General features: G+C 34.6%; 2 protein-coding genes across 2 annotated transcripts; one reads left to right on the top strand and one right to left on the bottom strand.

Annotated features, from left to right (window-relative positions):
• Positions 1 to 2048: 2048 nt before the first annotated feature.
• LOC21409295 (rac-like GTP-binding protein RHO1) lies at positions 2049 to 4745 on the top strand. The gene is made up of 7 exons (XM_010115016.2): positions 2049 to 2584; positions 3286 to 3373; positions 3488 to 3597; positions 3701 to 3764; positions 4097 to 4161; positions 4257 to 4322; positions 4415 to 4745. The coding sequence occupies exons 1-7, from the start codon at positions 2486 to 2488 to the stop codon at positions 4514 to 4516; spliced, it is 594 nt and encodes a 197-aa protein (XP_010113318.1). The 5' UTR covers positions 2049 to 2485; the 3' UTR covers positions 4517 to 4745.
• A 1938-nt stretch (positions 4746 to 6683) lies between these two features.
• On the bottom strand, positions 6684 to 13503 carry LOC21409294 (vacuolar protein sorting-associated protein 35A). The gene is made up of 21 exons (XM_010115015.2): positions 13368 to 13503; positions 13122 to 13218; positions 12872 to 12995; positions 12289 to 12474; positions 12042 to 12129; positions 11795 to 11851; positions 11598 to 11687; positions 11335 to 11457; positions 10588 to 10722; positions 9837 to 9953; positions 9484 to 9723; positions 9342 to 9407; positions 9038 to 9127; positions 8708 to 8797; positions 8271 to 8360; positions 8010 to 8078; positions 7833 to 7913; positions 7633 to 7740; positions 7420 to 7523; positions 7123 to 7236; positions 6684 to 7022 (listed from the first exon to the last, which is right to left on the bottom strand). Exons 1-21 carry the CDS (start codon positions 13458 to 13460, stop codon positions 6812 to 6814), a joined length of 2373 nt encoding a protein of 790 aa, XP_010113317.1. The 5' UTR covers positions 13461 to 13503; the 3' UTR covers positions 6684 to 6811.
• Positions 13504 to 13963: the final 460 nt, after the last annotated feature.

Below are 13963 nucleotides of genomic sequence, written 5' to 3'. Positions count from 1 at the left end.
CTATAAATTATGGCACGATCAATCTATGCATGAAATTCTTTTTTTTTTTCCGCTATAAGAAAAAACTTATTAAGAGGATGTTTGGTTGGAAGATTCAAATCATGTGATTCGATCCATTTTCGATTTACGTGAATTTTTTATGAGAAAAAATACTATAGCAAATTACGAATCATGATTTGAATCAAGGAACGAATCTTTCTACTAAACATCCTCTAATTCTGAATTCTTATTCTCTCTCTCTCTCTCAATATGTATCTCTCGGTTCTCTCTGGTTTTTTGCTCTATTTTTGGAAAATTAACGAGTCCCTCGATTGTTGTTTCTCAATTCTTACAACCTAGTTAGTTCTACCTTCCATCATTCTCATTTCAAGGTGACACAACAACTGCCTGGAATGGAGTGTTGAACACTGACTAAGTCCGACCAACTGAATTTCGAAAATGGTGGGGTCTCTCTCTCTCTCTCTCTCTCTCCACGTGACCAAAAAAATAGTATTGTGCATGATAGATATTCTGAATAAAACCCATAACTAATTTTTGCGGGGAAATGAGGTCAGAAGAGAAGGAAAGAACTCGGGTTATAAGGTTGATATATATATATATATATATATATATACACAAATATATATATTTTAAGAAAGGAAATCTTTGATGAGATTTAGTATGAGTTGGGCTAACTCCAAATTAAGATTTTGTTACTATTGTTCTACCAACCTCTATCATTCTCATAATATTTTAAATCGTTGGTGAAATTTAAAAAACATTTTATTTTGAAAGAACTTAAAAAAATCAACTTTCCCATCTCTACTTTGGACTACAAAATTAGGCAAGCAGACTAAGCTTATATGTGGTTTATAATGATTAGTTGAAAAGAGCTTAATATTTATAAAAAAAAAAAAAAAAAAGTTGATAGAGCTTAATCAAAAAGTAATTAATTATTAGGATGGTTTAGTGCTTAGTACCATGAATAGGATGTTGTATATCTTTTATGGATTAGCTATTAGTTAACAACTACTTCCTCATTGAGATAATAGATCTGTGTTTTTCTCATAACCTCATTATAATATAAATTTCCTTTTGGTAAACTATTTATGTCCTTGTCTGAATTAGCTTAGAAATAGATTTTATTTTATTTGGTATTGTATATAACTATATGTCCTTGTCTTTTATCGATTAGCTATTAGTTAACAACTACTTCCTCATTGAGATAATAGATTAGTGTTTTTCTCCTAACCTCATTATATTATAAACTATTATGTCCTTGTCTGAATTAGCTTAGAAATAGGTTTTATCTTGTTTGGTATTGTATAGTCCACAATTTTCCTCCATAATTCAAATACACCCAAATTACTCTACCGAAGGATGGCGTTCCAAGAAAACTATCTTGTTAATTATATGAGTATAAATCCAAATAAATTTCATCATTACAATTTTTTTAAGGAAGTCTAATTTCGAACAGAACTGCGTAGAAAAATAAAATCTATATAGCCGATCTCAATTAAGTTGTGATTAAGGCTTCCTGTTGTTATTGTTGTATTGATCCACTAAAAATTAAAAGAGCCTTAAAAAGTCCAAAATGTAGATTAATGTTTAAATATAAAACAATAATCTGGGACAAGCATGCACAAACCCATTAAAAAATACAAAATAAAAATAAAACCAAAACCAAAAACACAAAACAGATAAAGTAGTATTTTTTTTTTTTTTTGCTGCTAAAATAAAGTAGTATTTGATTGCTCTTTAATAGTTTTGGTCACGTGCTTATTATGTAAATTGAAATTGAAATTTTATTAAAAAAATGCAAAAATAAATAAAATAGTAGTCGAATTGATTTTTCACGTGCTATCGTAATGTTTCATTAAATTTTAAAATATTCATAATCAATTCAATAACTAAAAGTTAGAGCTGTAAAAAGAATTTAAATACAGCCAAGACTGATTTACTTCTTAGAAAAGAAATTTCGAATTGTAATAAAAACATTCACGAGACTAATAGTTAAAATAAGAAAAAAAATATATAGATTAAAATTAAAAACCAGGAAAATTGGTTGGAAAAAGAAAAACGACAACCTTTTTAGGAGGAGGGTGCGGGGGGGTTTGTTGGCGAAAATTGGTTGGCTCAACGAACGCTTCAACGGCATTATTTCCCGGCCAATCTCTCTTTCTCTCTCTTGTTTCTCTCTCCTCCTCTTCCTCTTTCTTTGATTCCAAATTCTCCAACCAAATTTCCCCCAAAAACAGAAAACAAAGAAACAAACAGTTGGGTCTCAATTTCACGAAATTCTCTTTTTCTCTCTCATTTTCTCCAATTGAAGCTAGGGTTAGGGTTCGGAGTTTGGGATTTTTCGCGTTTCTGGTTGTGGATCGCACAGATGCGGCGTGATTGAAAGGGACGAGAGGAAGAGGCGGAAGAAGAAGAAGATCGAGCCCTCAGGTGAAGATCTGAGGCTTTCGTTTCTTTTTCGGAAAGATTTTTCAGAAGAAGGAAAATGAGCGCTTCGAGGTTCATAAAGTGCGTTACGGTTGGCGATGGAGCTGTGGGAAAGACGTGTCTGCTTATCTCCTACACCAGCAACACCTTCCCCACGGTCAATTTCTCTTTCTCTCTCTCTCTCTCTTAGTTTTTTTTTTTCTTCTAATCTGTTCTTGAGGAGAAAGTTTGAGATTCTCTTGTTCCTGTATTGAATTCTTCAATGGAATATGCTTTGGAGGTTTTCTATGCAAAACTTGAGCCGAAATGGAAAACATTTGCCTCAATTAATTCATTTCCTTTCTCGGAAAAGCGATTTCTTTTTTCAAAATTCTTGTCTTTGTTTTCAAAAAAAAGAAAATATATATATATATATATTTATTTATTTTTGTCTTTGTTTTGAATAATTGCAATATAATTTTTTTAAAATTATGAATATGTTCGAATTTCAAAAGAATGACATATCTTTAATATCTCTGTTGTCAAGGAATGCGAATATGGTAGGTTTCTCTTGGTGATCAGACAGTTACATTTTTTTTCCTTCCTTAATCTTATGGGAAAAAGGAGGTTCCTTTAATTAAATGAGCTTGCTTTATTCACCACTCTGTGATTTGGAACTCTTGAACTGTAATTTGCAATCGAGATTTTCTTTGCATTTTTTTTCCTGAGTTTATATTGAATTGTAATGTATTCTGCATAATGTTGGGAGACTGGTGTTTTGCAATTCCACGATATTGTAGTCTTTTTTCCCTGTTTATTTATAAGCTCCGGATTGAGAAATGTACTAATTTATCATTTTTGTACTCTGGTGGAGAATAGGATTATGTGCCTACTGTTTTTGACAATTTCAGTGCAAATGTGGTTGTCAATGGGAGCACTGTTAACTTGGGATTGTGGGATACTGCTGGTAATTATTTATTATTAGATTTATTTTTATGCAATTTGTGTTATATGGGTTTTCTCTTCTGGGTCTGAATTTGTTATCTCTTCTGGGTCTGAATTTGTTTTCTCTATGGAACAGGACAGGAGGACTATAACAGGTTAAGACCCTTGAGTTATCGTGGGGCAGATGTTTTTATACTGGCATTCTCCCTCATTAGCAAAGCCAGCTATGAAAATGTCTCGAAGAAGGTGAGGCTTTGTTTTCGTGTTGGGTGTGTCATTTTTTCAGATCGACATGTAATGTTTGCAATACACTAATGTCTGCGCATACAATGTTTATGTTTCTCTTCAGTGGATCCCAGAATTGAAGCATTATGCACCTGGTGTTCCAATCATTCTTGTTGGAACTAAACTTGGTAAAGTTTCATCTTTCTATTGCAAATACCATTTTTACTAATGAACCATCAATGCAAATATTGGTCTAATATTAAGTTCTGATCAAATTTCATGAGTGGAGTTCTTGAATTATTAGCTGCTATGTAGTTTCTGTTTATAACAAACTTGTTTGCAGTGTTTCCATACTCTTCCATGATAAGGCTCAATTTCATATCATACCATTAGGTACCAGATTGATTAGTTAATAGAAGTTCTTGCATAAAGCATGAGCCATCAATAATCATCTCTGCTAAGTAAGAGTTCTTACACTTTTTTGTTTCCCCCCCCCTCATTTTTGGTTTTGACGAGTCAGATCTTCGGGATGACAAGCAGTTCTTTATAGACCATCCTGGTGCCGTACCTATTACTACAACTCAGGTGAAAATTTCCTGCTTGACACGTTACAACAGATTATCTGATTCGTCACTTGTTTTTCTGTCATCTATTTATGTTTACCTTCCATCCAATTCTAGGGGGAGGAGCTCAGGAAGCTCATTGGAGCAACTGCTTACATAGAATGCAGTTCGAAAACGCAGCAGGTTCGTGTAGTTACTTCCTCAATAAATTCGTGCATTCTTTTTGATGACTAAGGAATTTTTTCTTGATAAGTTGGCTTGTATTGTATGTGCAGAATGTGAAGGCAGTGTTTGATGTAGCTATAAGGGTTGTCCTTCAACCGCCAAAGCAGAAGAAAAAGAAAAGCAAAGCACAAAAGGCGTGCTCCATATTGTGATTGGATATAGGTGTAAAGAAAGACAACAACCCTCCATTCTGCCTGTAATCTCCCTCCTCCCTCCTTTTCCTTGTCCTCTTTTACCTTTTTCTCCTGAAGAAGTTAGAGTTCCCGAGATATATTGTTTAACCTTTAACAATATACTCTGGAAACCCTGAAGCATCAGGTGGTTTGGTGTGGTTCCTCCTTGGAATTGTTGTGATCCTTTATTGTTGAGTTGCAATGGTTACCGACCTTCTCTTAACTCCAGGTTTTGATTGTTTTTTAATGTATTAAAATAGACTGGAATATCCCAGTTAGGATAACTACCTTGCTTTTTTTTTTTTTTTTTTTTTTTTTTTTTTAAAATAGACTGGAATATCCCAGTTAGGATAACTACCTTCCTTTTTTTTTTTTTTTTTTTTTTTTTTTTTTTTTTTTATGGACACAGTTATGTTATTGCATTTTGTATTGTGCTTTTTAAAAGGCTTGGCAATTGCTTTGGGTTTCTTATAGATAATTTCTGTATTTTTAACTTTTGGCTCACTGTAGTGTCTAGACATTGAGTGAGATTTTAAATCTAACTATGTTGGGGAGTTGGAATATGATTTTCATGAAACAATTATCTGTCGTTTTGCATTTCCAAAGTTAGATAATTGATATGGTGGTTTGAGATTGAATGGACAAGAGTGATTTAGGTGTAGGACTTTTGTCGACAATGACAAACCAACCATGGAAAGACCCATAAGAAACTCTATACGAATAACGTTGGTTAATCCAAATGATAAATACGTCCAAAAATATGTATATTTATCATCGTTAGGTGACAGATAGAATCTGGTTTGCTTTTGGTCTTCAAGTGTCTGCAGGAATCTCCCCATCCACAAACAAGTTTGGTTGAGCTAATAGTAATATGTGCGCTTGGTTCCTTCAAAAGATATATATATATATATATATATATATAATGATTATATTTTCATCGATAATTACTCATTAAATGGTGTATAAGAATCTAATTTGATTAATTGTCATATATACATATATATATATATATATATTTTTTGGTTAACTACTAAATTTATTATAATTGTACAGAGTTAAAACACGAGAATAAATTTTGGAGTAACAGTCAAAATCAATCCATATGTATAATAATCTCATTCTTCGATCGGAGGCTCTATGCTTTACAAGAAAATTTTTACGTATCCAAATGATTAACAGTCATACTTGGCATTTAACCGTTCAAATATGGCAACTCTAGTTTTACATGTTTTATAAATAGTTAGATGGTATCATATTTACCCTTTACAAGAGGTTCTTACGAGGCAGAACGAAAGGAAGAACACTAATAACAGATGAGAACAGCTTAGGCCTTTGGGAGATTGGGGTCCTTAATTAGCTCGTCTGTTTTCCAAAGAGTCTAGAAAACAGATGGTCGGAACCATTTTTAGCAGTTTGGTTTCTTTTGGTACTAACATGGGTTGCGGTTAACATTTTTGTCCATAAATCTTCGCAAAGAGGCAAGGTCCCGTTCATTTCACTGATATGAGTTTAAAATTCAAGTTTTATTTCAGTAAAAAGCTCTCAGAAACAGTCACATATAATTTTTTTACTACAGTAAAAAACTCTCACATAAAGTCACATCTCAACTCGAATTAAAAACTCGAATCAACGAACTAAACGGGTCCTAAAATGAGGTTAAACCCATTCTAATCAAATTCAAGTCGCCCTGCTCAATTGTATTTTATTCATAAATTAAATATAGTGTGCCGTAATATTACAATAAATATCTAGTGTCAAGTGTAATGTCATATTATTCATAATATATGATAGCTGAAATTATTTTTATTTTAACTAGTTTTTACTCTTATTTTATATCTTGAAAACAACCGAGTGAACAAAGAAAATGAGAATATCCCGCCAACTTAAAACGGAATTGGGATGAGATTGTTTGTGGGTGAGGGCGGGCGATCTTATCTTTTTGTGATTGTCAAGAGTGGATTAGTTACATCTTTGTGATGGCGAACCAAACCATAATCATTCAAACACTTATTATTAGAATAAAATTAAGAATTATGAACCAAACAGAAATTTTTTTTAAGTATGCTAGATGTCACGGGGGATATTGCATGTTGTAGTAGCACAACAGCTTTATAAACTTCCTATGATCAAATGATTGCCTACAATGACTAAAGGAGCACATAAGCCACGCTTTATATAAAGAGAAACAGTCTGGAAGACAGAAAGATCCATTATGAACTTCAAAAAGAAAAAAAGAAAAAGAAACGCCTATTCATATCATTTCTCCAGATAATTTCAAGCTTTAATGGGCTCGTATTTCTCTCCGACAGCACCGCCTTTCTGTTTCTGGAACTCAATGTACCGCAACGTGCTCGCAAAGAAAGCATCTGTAGCTGGATCTGGTGTCGTTGACTCGCTTTGCATTTCGTTTGTAATCAACTCGATCAGGCTTTGAATTGAAGCGACGGTGATCTGTGGGTTACCCTTCTCGAAGAAATAGAGGTATCTGCAGACATACAAAGGTAAGCCTGTCTATGTTTTCTGAATAGAAGAGGGGGAAAAGAGAATTATCATTAAGTTTGATAAGATCAGAGGAGCAACTATACTTGTTCAGTATCTCAACAAAGAGTGTCACCGAACCCGTGCTGCCTCGTGCCGCATTTGACATTTGCTGAGCAGCATTTGCAATTCTTAGAGCACGTTTCAGGCATATCAGGACTCTGGTTAAAAATAAAGGTAAATTCTTTGTTAAAATATATATATATATATATATATAGAAATTTGATTGTTATTAAAAAATAAATAAATAAAAATAAAAAGACAAGAGCTAATCAAATATATACAGCTTCCAATCAAAGACTAAATACTTTGGGGCCATAAATAACAGTAGTATGGAAACTTACCTGTCTCCATCCTTCATGTTCTCCTGATCATCAACCCAAAAGAGATGTCCACAAGCATAAACAGCTCTGCACTGATCTGGTTTCTTTAAAAGCTTCGCAGAATACTGTAGGGGAGGAAAAAAAGATATAATATGATTCAGTTGAAAAAAATTTCATAGCTCTGAGGGAGAGCGAGGGCATTTAATATAGCTTCAAAAGTTTCTTGATAATTACCCCAGTGGCCTTGTGTGTTAAAGTATCCTTGTTCTCAACACCAAAGACGTGCATCCTCTGGAGAGTCCCAATTATTAAATGTATCGCAGTCACCTGCGCTTTTGAATCCTATTGCAGAAAGTAAAGTAGAGACAGCTTACATTCCGTGCAAGAAACTGGGGAAAAAACGGAAATAGTTCTTGGGCTACCAATAAACTTACTGAGATTTCTTCTTCATACAAGATATATGCCTGGGTGAAGAATTCATATGCAACAGGTTCTAATTCGCAGTCATTTGCAGCCTAATATACACAAAACAGAGACACATGCAAGTAAGAATAATGCCGGTCATGTGCTTCATTATATGAAAGGCCTAAACATATTCAATTTTTATTTACCTCAGCACATTGCAAGTACAGCCGTAATGCTAGGTCTGGTACCGGAATACTTGACAGAGCCTCAATAGTCTGAAATCAACAAACAAACAAAAAAATTAAATAAATATATTGAAGAAATATAAAACTAAAAAAATTTGACAACATAATAGAGAACAATGTGAAAGAGGATATTATCTCAATCTTCTCAATGAGTTAAAAGGAAAAAAATAATAATAATAATGAACACAACTAAAATAGAAATTCGTTTTAGACATATACTACCTGATTTAAAAGCTGGAATATTTTCTTTGGCGTAGTAGATAAATCATCTCCAAAAGGATTCTCTTCCTGGCCTTGCAATTGCCGAACCAACTGCACATCCAAGATGGAATACAGAGTAAGCTCCGAAGTCCAAATGTGGTTTCACTACACATCATAAATAAACTAGATTCCAACTGTCAACGCTTCTCATTAAGAGTCGCTCAGTTGGTAACAAATGTGAATGAAAAGAGGGAAGGGGAAAGCCCGCTGCCCCTATATTAAAAGTATGACGTATCTATAAAGTATCTTGAAACGCAAAGCACAAAGCTAGACCTGCTATCACGACACACCACAACAGATAATTAACCATGCTACTTCAGAAATTCCGTTGGTATCACTCCCACTGTTCCACATACATAAGGCGTTTACCAGAAGTAGTTGGAGAAATAGAAGCAAACCTTTAGAGAAGAGAAAACCAGGGGAGGAACAGTAAAAAGTAAACGCTTTGGTCCTCCAGTGAGTACGTGCTTCCTCACGGTACATATAATCTGCAATGCAATGAAAAATAAGGAACAACATCAAAATTAGCTAAAAAATATCCAGACCCAAATTGTAAACATCTAACACAAACTACATAAAGTTGAAAACTTGAAATTCACGCCGCTGCTTATTCTCCATCTTCACTGACTAGATACATAACGCGTACCTTACTTTTATTTATTAAAAAAAAGACGCAGAGATTGAACTCAAATACGGAGAAACGTGGAAAAGCATCCCTTAGTTAATACCTTAAACATCTCTTCCGGATCATCATTGGAAAGCATCTGAATAAGTCGAGCAACAGAATTTTGTTCCTCCTTGAAATCATCTTCATCAAGCTAGAGTTGGAAGACAACAAAAAAAGAAATATGTTCATATATCACCCTGAAGTAGGAACAAAAAATTATAGGCCTAGACACAGAAATGCTTTACCTTACTCACAATCAAATAATATAGTATAAGAATCTTACTTATAAATAAGTAGAGTGCAATAAAAGTATAAGAAGCTATTACTGAAAAATTAGCATGGCAGATTAATAAAACAAGATTGACCTCGTCATCGGGAATCCCGTCCAAATCTTTAATAAGTCCTTTTATCAACTCGAACAATGCTTCCATCTATAAGAAGATAAATCACCCATTTGTTAAGAATCGGACTTGAAAGCTTAAGGATAAACAATGAGTCACCCTATACCTTTTCAGCGGTTGAAATTTGAGTCTTATTTTTCAAAATGCTTTGAATTATAACAGTAGCCATGACTTTGTTTGTTTCATTATCCAGATATTCCATCACACGGGGATAGTTTGAAAGCTTCAAAGCAGTGACAATATCATTATATTTCTCAAGTGGAGCACTCAAAAGTGCGACAATCTGTTTTGTTGCTTTATTGTCTTCGATCTTCCCTTTGCCAGAGAGTTTCTTAACGCAAGCTCCCTGATTAAAAAAACAGACAGTAGGAATTACATCTGTGCTCGATATTATTTAAAATGCATAAGAGCCGCCACAAGAAAATGTGAGGCAAACCTCCAAAAGTCACATGAACATACCAGTACTTGATCCGCATAATCGAGTCGATCCGGGTGTACATGGAGAGTAAATTTAAGAAGTGATGAATATAATGTTACAACTCCAATAGTAGGCATGTCAACTTGTGCTTCTATCACCTGCATCAGAATACATGTGTCATCAACTGCTGAATATAATATTTCATATTGTAACACAACACGTATGAATAACAGAATAAGAAAAATGTGGCTCTGCCAGATAGAGAAACAAAACGAAAAACAAAAGGCAAAATATCTAAATGACCATTTAAATCTCTATGATATGTAACAAGTAGACAAATTCTATTAGAAACAGCTGTTAATAATCAGTTCCATGATTCACACGATGGGTCAAAGCATCACATACTTGAAAGAGTTAGCATGAAACAACTCATAAGAAAGCAAATCTCAAAATTAAAAAAAAAAAAAAAGAAATCAAGGCAGGAAACGGCTAAAATTATAAATGAAGAAAAAGACGAGCAAGGAAACGGATAAATGAAATGGAAGTTGAACTACGAATAAAATCATAATATTTTAGTCACCACGAAGACTTAAAACATATTGAAGAGGATCATATCACCTTTCAAAATTCAGTCAGAGCAACATCAGAGAATTGTCAGTGAAAGTTGAACTAATCAGAGAAAATAAATTGTAAAACTCAAATGAAACATTACCAAAACCTTCATTGCCTAAGTAAACATACTTATTAATAGCACCTTATTTGTAAATTCTTTAAGGCCACACAAGATTTTACCTTCCCAATGGCATTGCTCAATTTAGAAAAAGCTTCTACTTGCAAGAACTCAGGTAACACTTCTGCACTTGAAGCGGCATAATTTGAAAGCCTTTCCATTAACTGGGACAGCACTGTCTTGATATCAACAGATGGCTGAGAAACAAAAACAAAGTCAAAACAGAGAGAGCAAATCAAATACATGAATAAAACTTAATTTCAGAAAAATATTTACACCATCAATTTCACCATATATTTTATTGGCACAAGACCAACTTTTGTATCATACTCTTAGTGATTTATCACAGTCATATGTTCTATTTGTCCCTTGAATCAATATAAATTTGCTACTAGTTAATGTTAATTTGTGACAAACTTCTTTTTTCACTTTTAATAAATCCTTTTCACTATTATGCTATTTATCAAAGTGTTTGATAACACTGGTAAACAGCAGCAAACAAGCAGCAAAGCGAAAGGACCAGAAGTTTAATATACTACAGTAATTTTTTAACAGTTCCGAATTAGAAAATATGCGTTAAATTGGATACAATCGTGCAATGTGCCAAATTGTAGGCCTAATACAGTAAAAACGGTACATAAACTGAAGGCCCCTAATATGATTAGGGACAAAAGTTAACAATGGGGTAAAAGACTTAATATTCTCTGAACTTCACATTTTCCATGTATGAGAAAAAGTGACGACACAACATGATGCTAAAGTGGAAAAAACAAATTCAGGAATAAGGAAACACCAATGATGTCACCAACCTGAAGCTGGGGACAAGCACCCAACAACACGTCAAGAGTTTGCAAATGATATTCATCGGGGAAGACTTGAATTATGCATTCCATCAGATAGAACTGTGCAATCTCGTCTTTGCAATTCACAACCTGTCAAAGTGAAAGATTACAAAGTAAGATTCCATAAGGTATGAAATCATAATCATTAAAATTGAACGTCTCAACCTGCTCAAAAACTCTGGGTGACAAAAAGAAAAGAAAAGAGAGTAACATAAACTGAACGTATCAACCTGCTCCAAAACTCTGGGAAGCACAGTCTCTTTGTACATCTCAAGGTCAACCCCCTCTATCTGACTGAGCACGTGCAGGTTCTTTCCAACCTATAAAAGTAAAGGGAACAACAGAGAAGCCCTCTGTAAGTGTGCGCCCAACATGTGCATAGTAGTATTGCAGCAAAACCAACCAGCTATCAGTTACTGATATTTACAAGATCACGTAGCTCGCTCCTTTCTTTCTCCCGTTTCTCCTTTTCCCGGGCAGGCCCCTGCAGACCAGAAAGCCCGATAGCAATCCTCAACTCAGGATCAGCTAAGAGTATGAATCATTCACAAGCACTACAACACCTGCATGACCATAAATCATGCCCTCATGATAAATTTTACCTCCAAGACATGCAAGCATTGCAGTACCTATGCATGTCCAAACATGAGAGCACCATAATAGTATCAACCAACCTGATGTTGCATCCGCACCCAAAGTTTGTTCATCTCTGTGAAATTTTGAAGTACGAAATCTACAGCATCCACGACAGTGTCACCGTCACTGCACAAGTGAAGGAAATTATCATTAGATCAGGTTCACTCCACACTTACGCAGACTATTTCTCTCCTTCCATAAGCATTTACCAGAGAATTACAGTTACATAATAAATGGTCAAGCCATACAGGTTACAGTAAACATAATAACTATGTTATTCCTAACCCTTCATAATCTGAACCAATATCAGGCAATTTGTCCCTGCTGACTTGGGAGAGGTAGCTCCTTAAGAAGAGCCCACGTACAGGATGCTGAATTCCACGGCACATTTCCACAAGATCTTTAAGAACGTCCTTAGCAGGGGCTTCCTTAGATTTGATGTAAACAGATCCCACGGTACAGAGGAGATACCTGATCAAATCGCATATTAATATGCACTTACTAATAACTACAAGATTAAAACAAGAATCTTATAACTATATCAGTATAACAGAGATAACACCCTTTACAAGTCTATAATCTCTCAAGACCAACACCTTTTGAGGCAAATAAGAGGGAACCTAAGCACGAAAGCAGTACCCTGGTGTCATTTTAATCACCTTCTTTTCTATTTTTTTTATTCCAATTTCCAAGTGCTCCAATTAATGGAAGAATAAAAAATTCCATATACCATATACACTCATTCGTAATGAATACTAGTTTAATAAGGACAGAAACATAAATTGCAACCTCTAAAAAGATGAACAGTGGGTTTCAAAAGTTGTCTATTTATGTCTTCAAGAATAAAGAGCATAAAAAATTTACTTACAATCTTGGCAAAATGTTGCCGGCGTGCTGTACAAGTTCATACAGATCAATAACAGAGCAACCGCGCCGCGCCTCCTCCTTGAAGAACATCTCGAGTTTCCTCAATTCATCAAATGCTCGCATGTCTGAGGCACCAAACAGAAATGAATGTCAAATCCACAGAATTTTCTCAAAACAGATTCCCTAAAACGACGAATTATCTAAAATATCACACGATTGAATAAGACCAGAACGTTGATCTAACGACTCACAGAGAACGTAGTACTTGTGAGGAGAAAGCTTCGAGGTCCGAAGCTCGGAGAGCATCTGAGCGGAATATTTTAGCGCGTCTCGGAGATTGTTCGAATCCTGAACAAAAAACGAGATTCCGCAACAAGAGGAAGAGAATTAAGACCTTAGATGTAAAAAGTCCCTAGGGCTTTCATCAAAATTTTCCCGAGAACCAATCGGGATTCGGAAAATTGTGATGCTCAAAATCAAGGCACGAGAGAATTTACCAGAGCGCGATGCATGTGGAATGCGTTCTGCTGTAGACCGGTCATCCCGGCGGCAAGCCATTTCTCTTCGTCTTCGGCTCTGTCTGCGATCATCTCTCTCTCTCTCTCTCTAGTTTCTTGGTGAGTTTGACCGAGTTTGTGTTAGGGCCCCAACTGCCAGACTAACAGTCCAAGAGGCTAACAGTCCTGGTTGGGTCTGTTTAGTCGGGTCAAAACCTGGTTTAATGGGCCGGCAATACCCGAGCCCACAAATACCCCTTGTTATGTGTGTGTGTGTGTGTGTGTCTATATATATATATATATATATATATTAGTTGGTTGGTTCATTTTATAATTAATGAGAAAATCTAGTTATAGAGAGTTATATTTAACTACTTTGGAAAATAATTAACAACTTAATTCTTACATATTACTATTTATTAATTTTTGTTAATAAAGATGCATAACAACTTGTTATTTGTTACGTTACGACTCTCTAGGTCGAGCGGTTTTAATGAGGCATCTCTTAATTAATTTTATTAAGGGGAGTAGGTTTTTTTTTTTTTTTTTTTTTTTTTTTTTTTTTTTTTTTTTTTTTTTTTTTTTTTTTTTTTTTT

Source organism: Morus notabilis, unplaced genomic scaffold (assembly GCF_000414095.1).
Source record: "Morus notabilis unplaced genomic scaffold, ASM41409v2 Scaffold384, whole genome shotgun sequence".
Classification (NCBI taxonomy): domain Eukaryota; kingdom Viridiplantae; phylum Streptophyta; class Magnoliopsida; order Rosales; family Moraceae; genus Morus; species Morus notabilis.
Note: the sequence above shows the minus strand (reverse complement) of the source record. Positions and strands in the feature narration are given on the sequence as shown.

Coding starts and splice junctions, on each gene's coding strand:
- LOC21409294 (XM_010115015.2), bottom strand. CDS start 13,460: ATGATCGCAGACAGAGCCGAAGACGAAGAGAAATGGCTTGCCGCCGGG. Junction 12,130..12,288: donor ATTGGTTCAGATTATGAAGG/GTTAGGAATAAC, acceptor TCACTTGTGCAG/TGACGGTGACACTGTCGTGG. Junction 7,237..7,419: donor AACATGAAGGATGGAGACAG/GTAAGTTTCCAT, acceptor ATTTTTAACCAG/AGTCCTGATATGCCTGAAAC.
- LOC21409295 (XM_010115016.2), top strand. CDS start 2,486: ATGAGCGCTTCGAGGTTCATAAAGTGCGTTACGGTTGGCGATGGAGCT. Junction 3,598..3,700: donor ATGAAAATGTCTCGAAGAAG/GTGAGGCTTTGT, acceptor GTTTCTCTTCAG/TGGATCCCAGAATTGAAGCA. Junction 3,765..4,096: donor TCTTGTTGGAACTAAACTTG/GTAAAGTTTCAT, acceptor TTGACGAGTCAG/ATCTTCGGGATGACAAGCAG.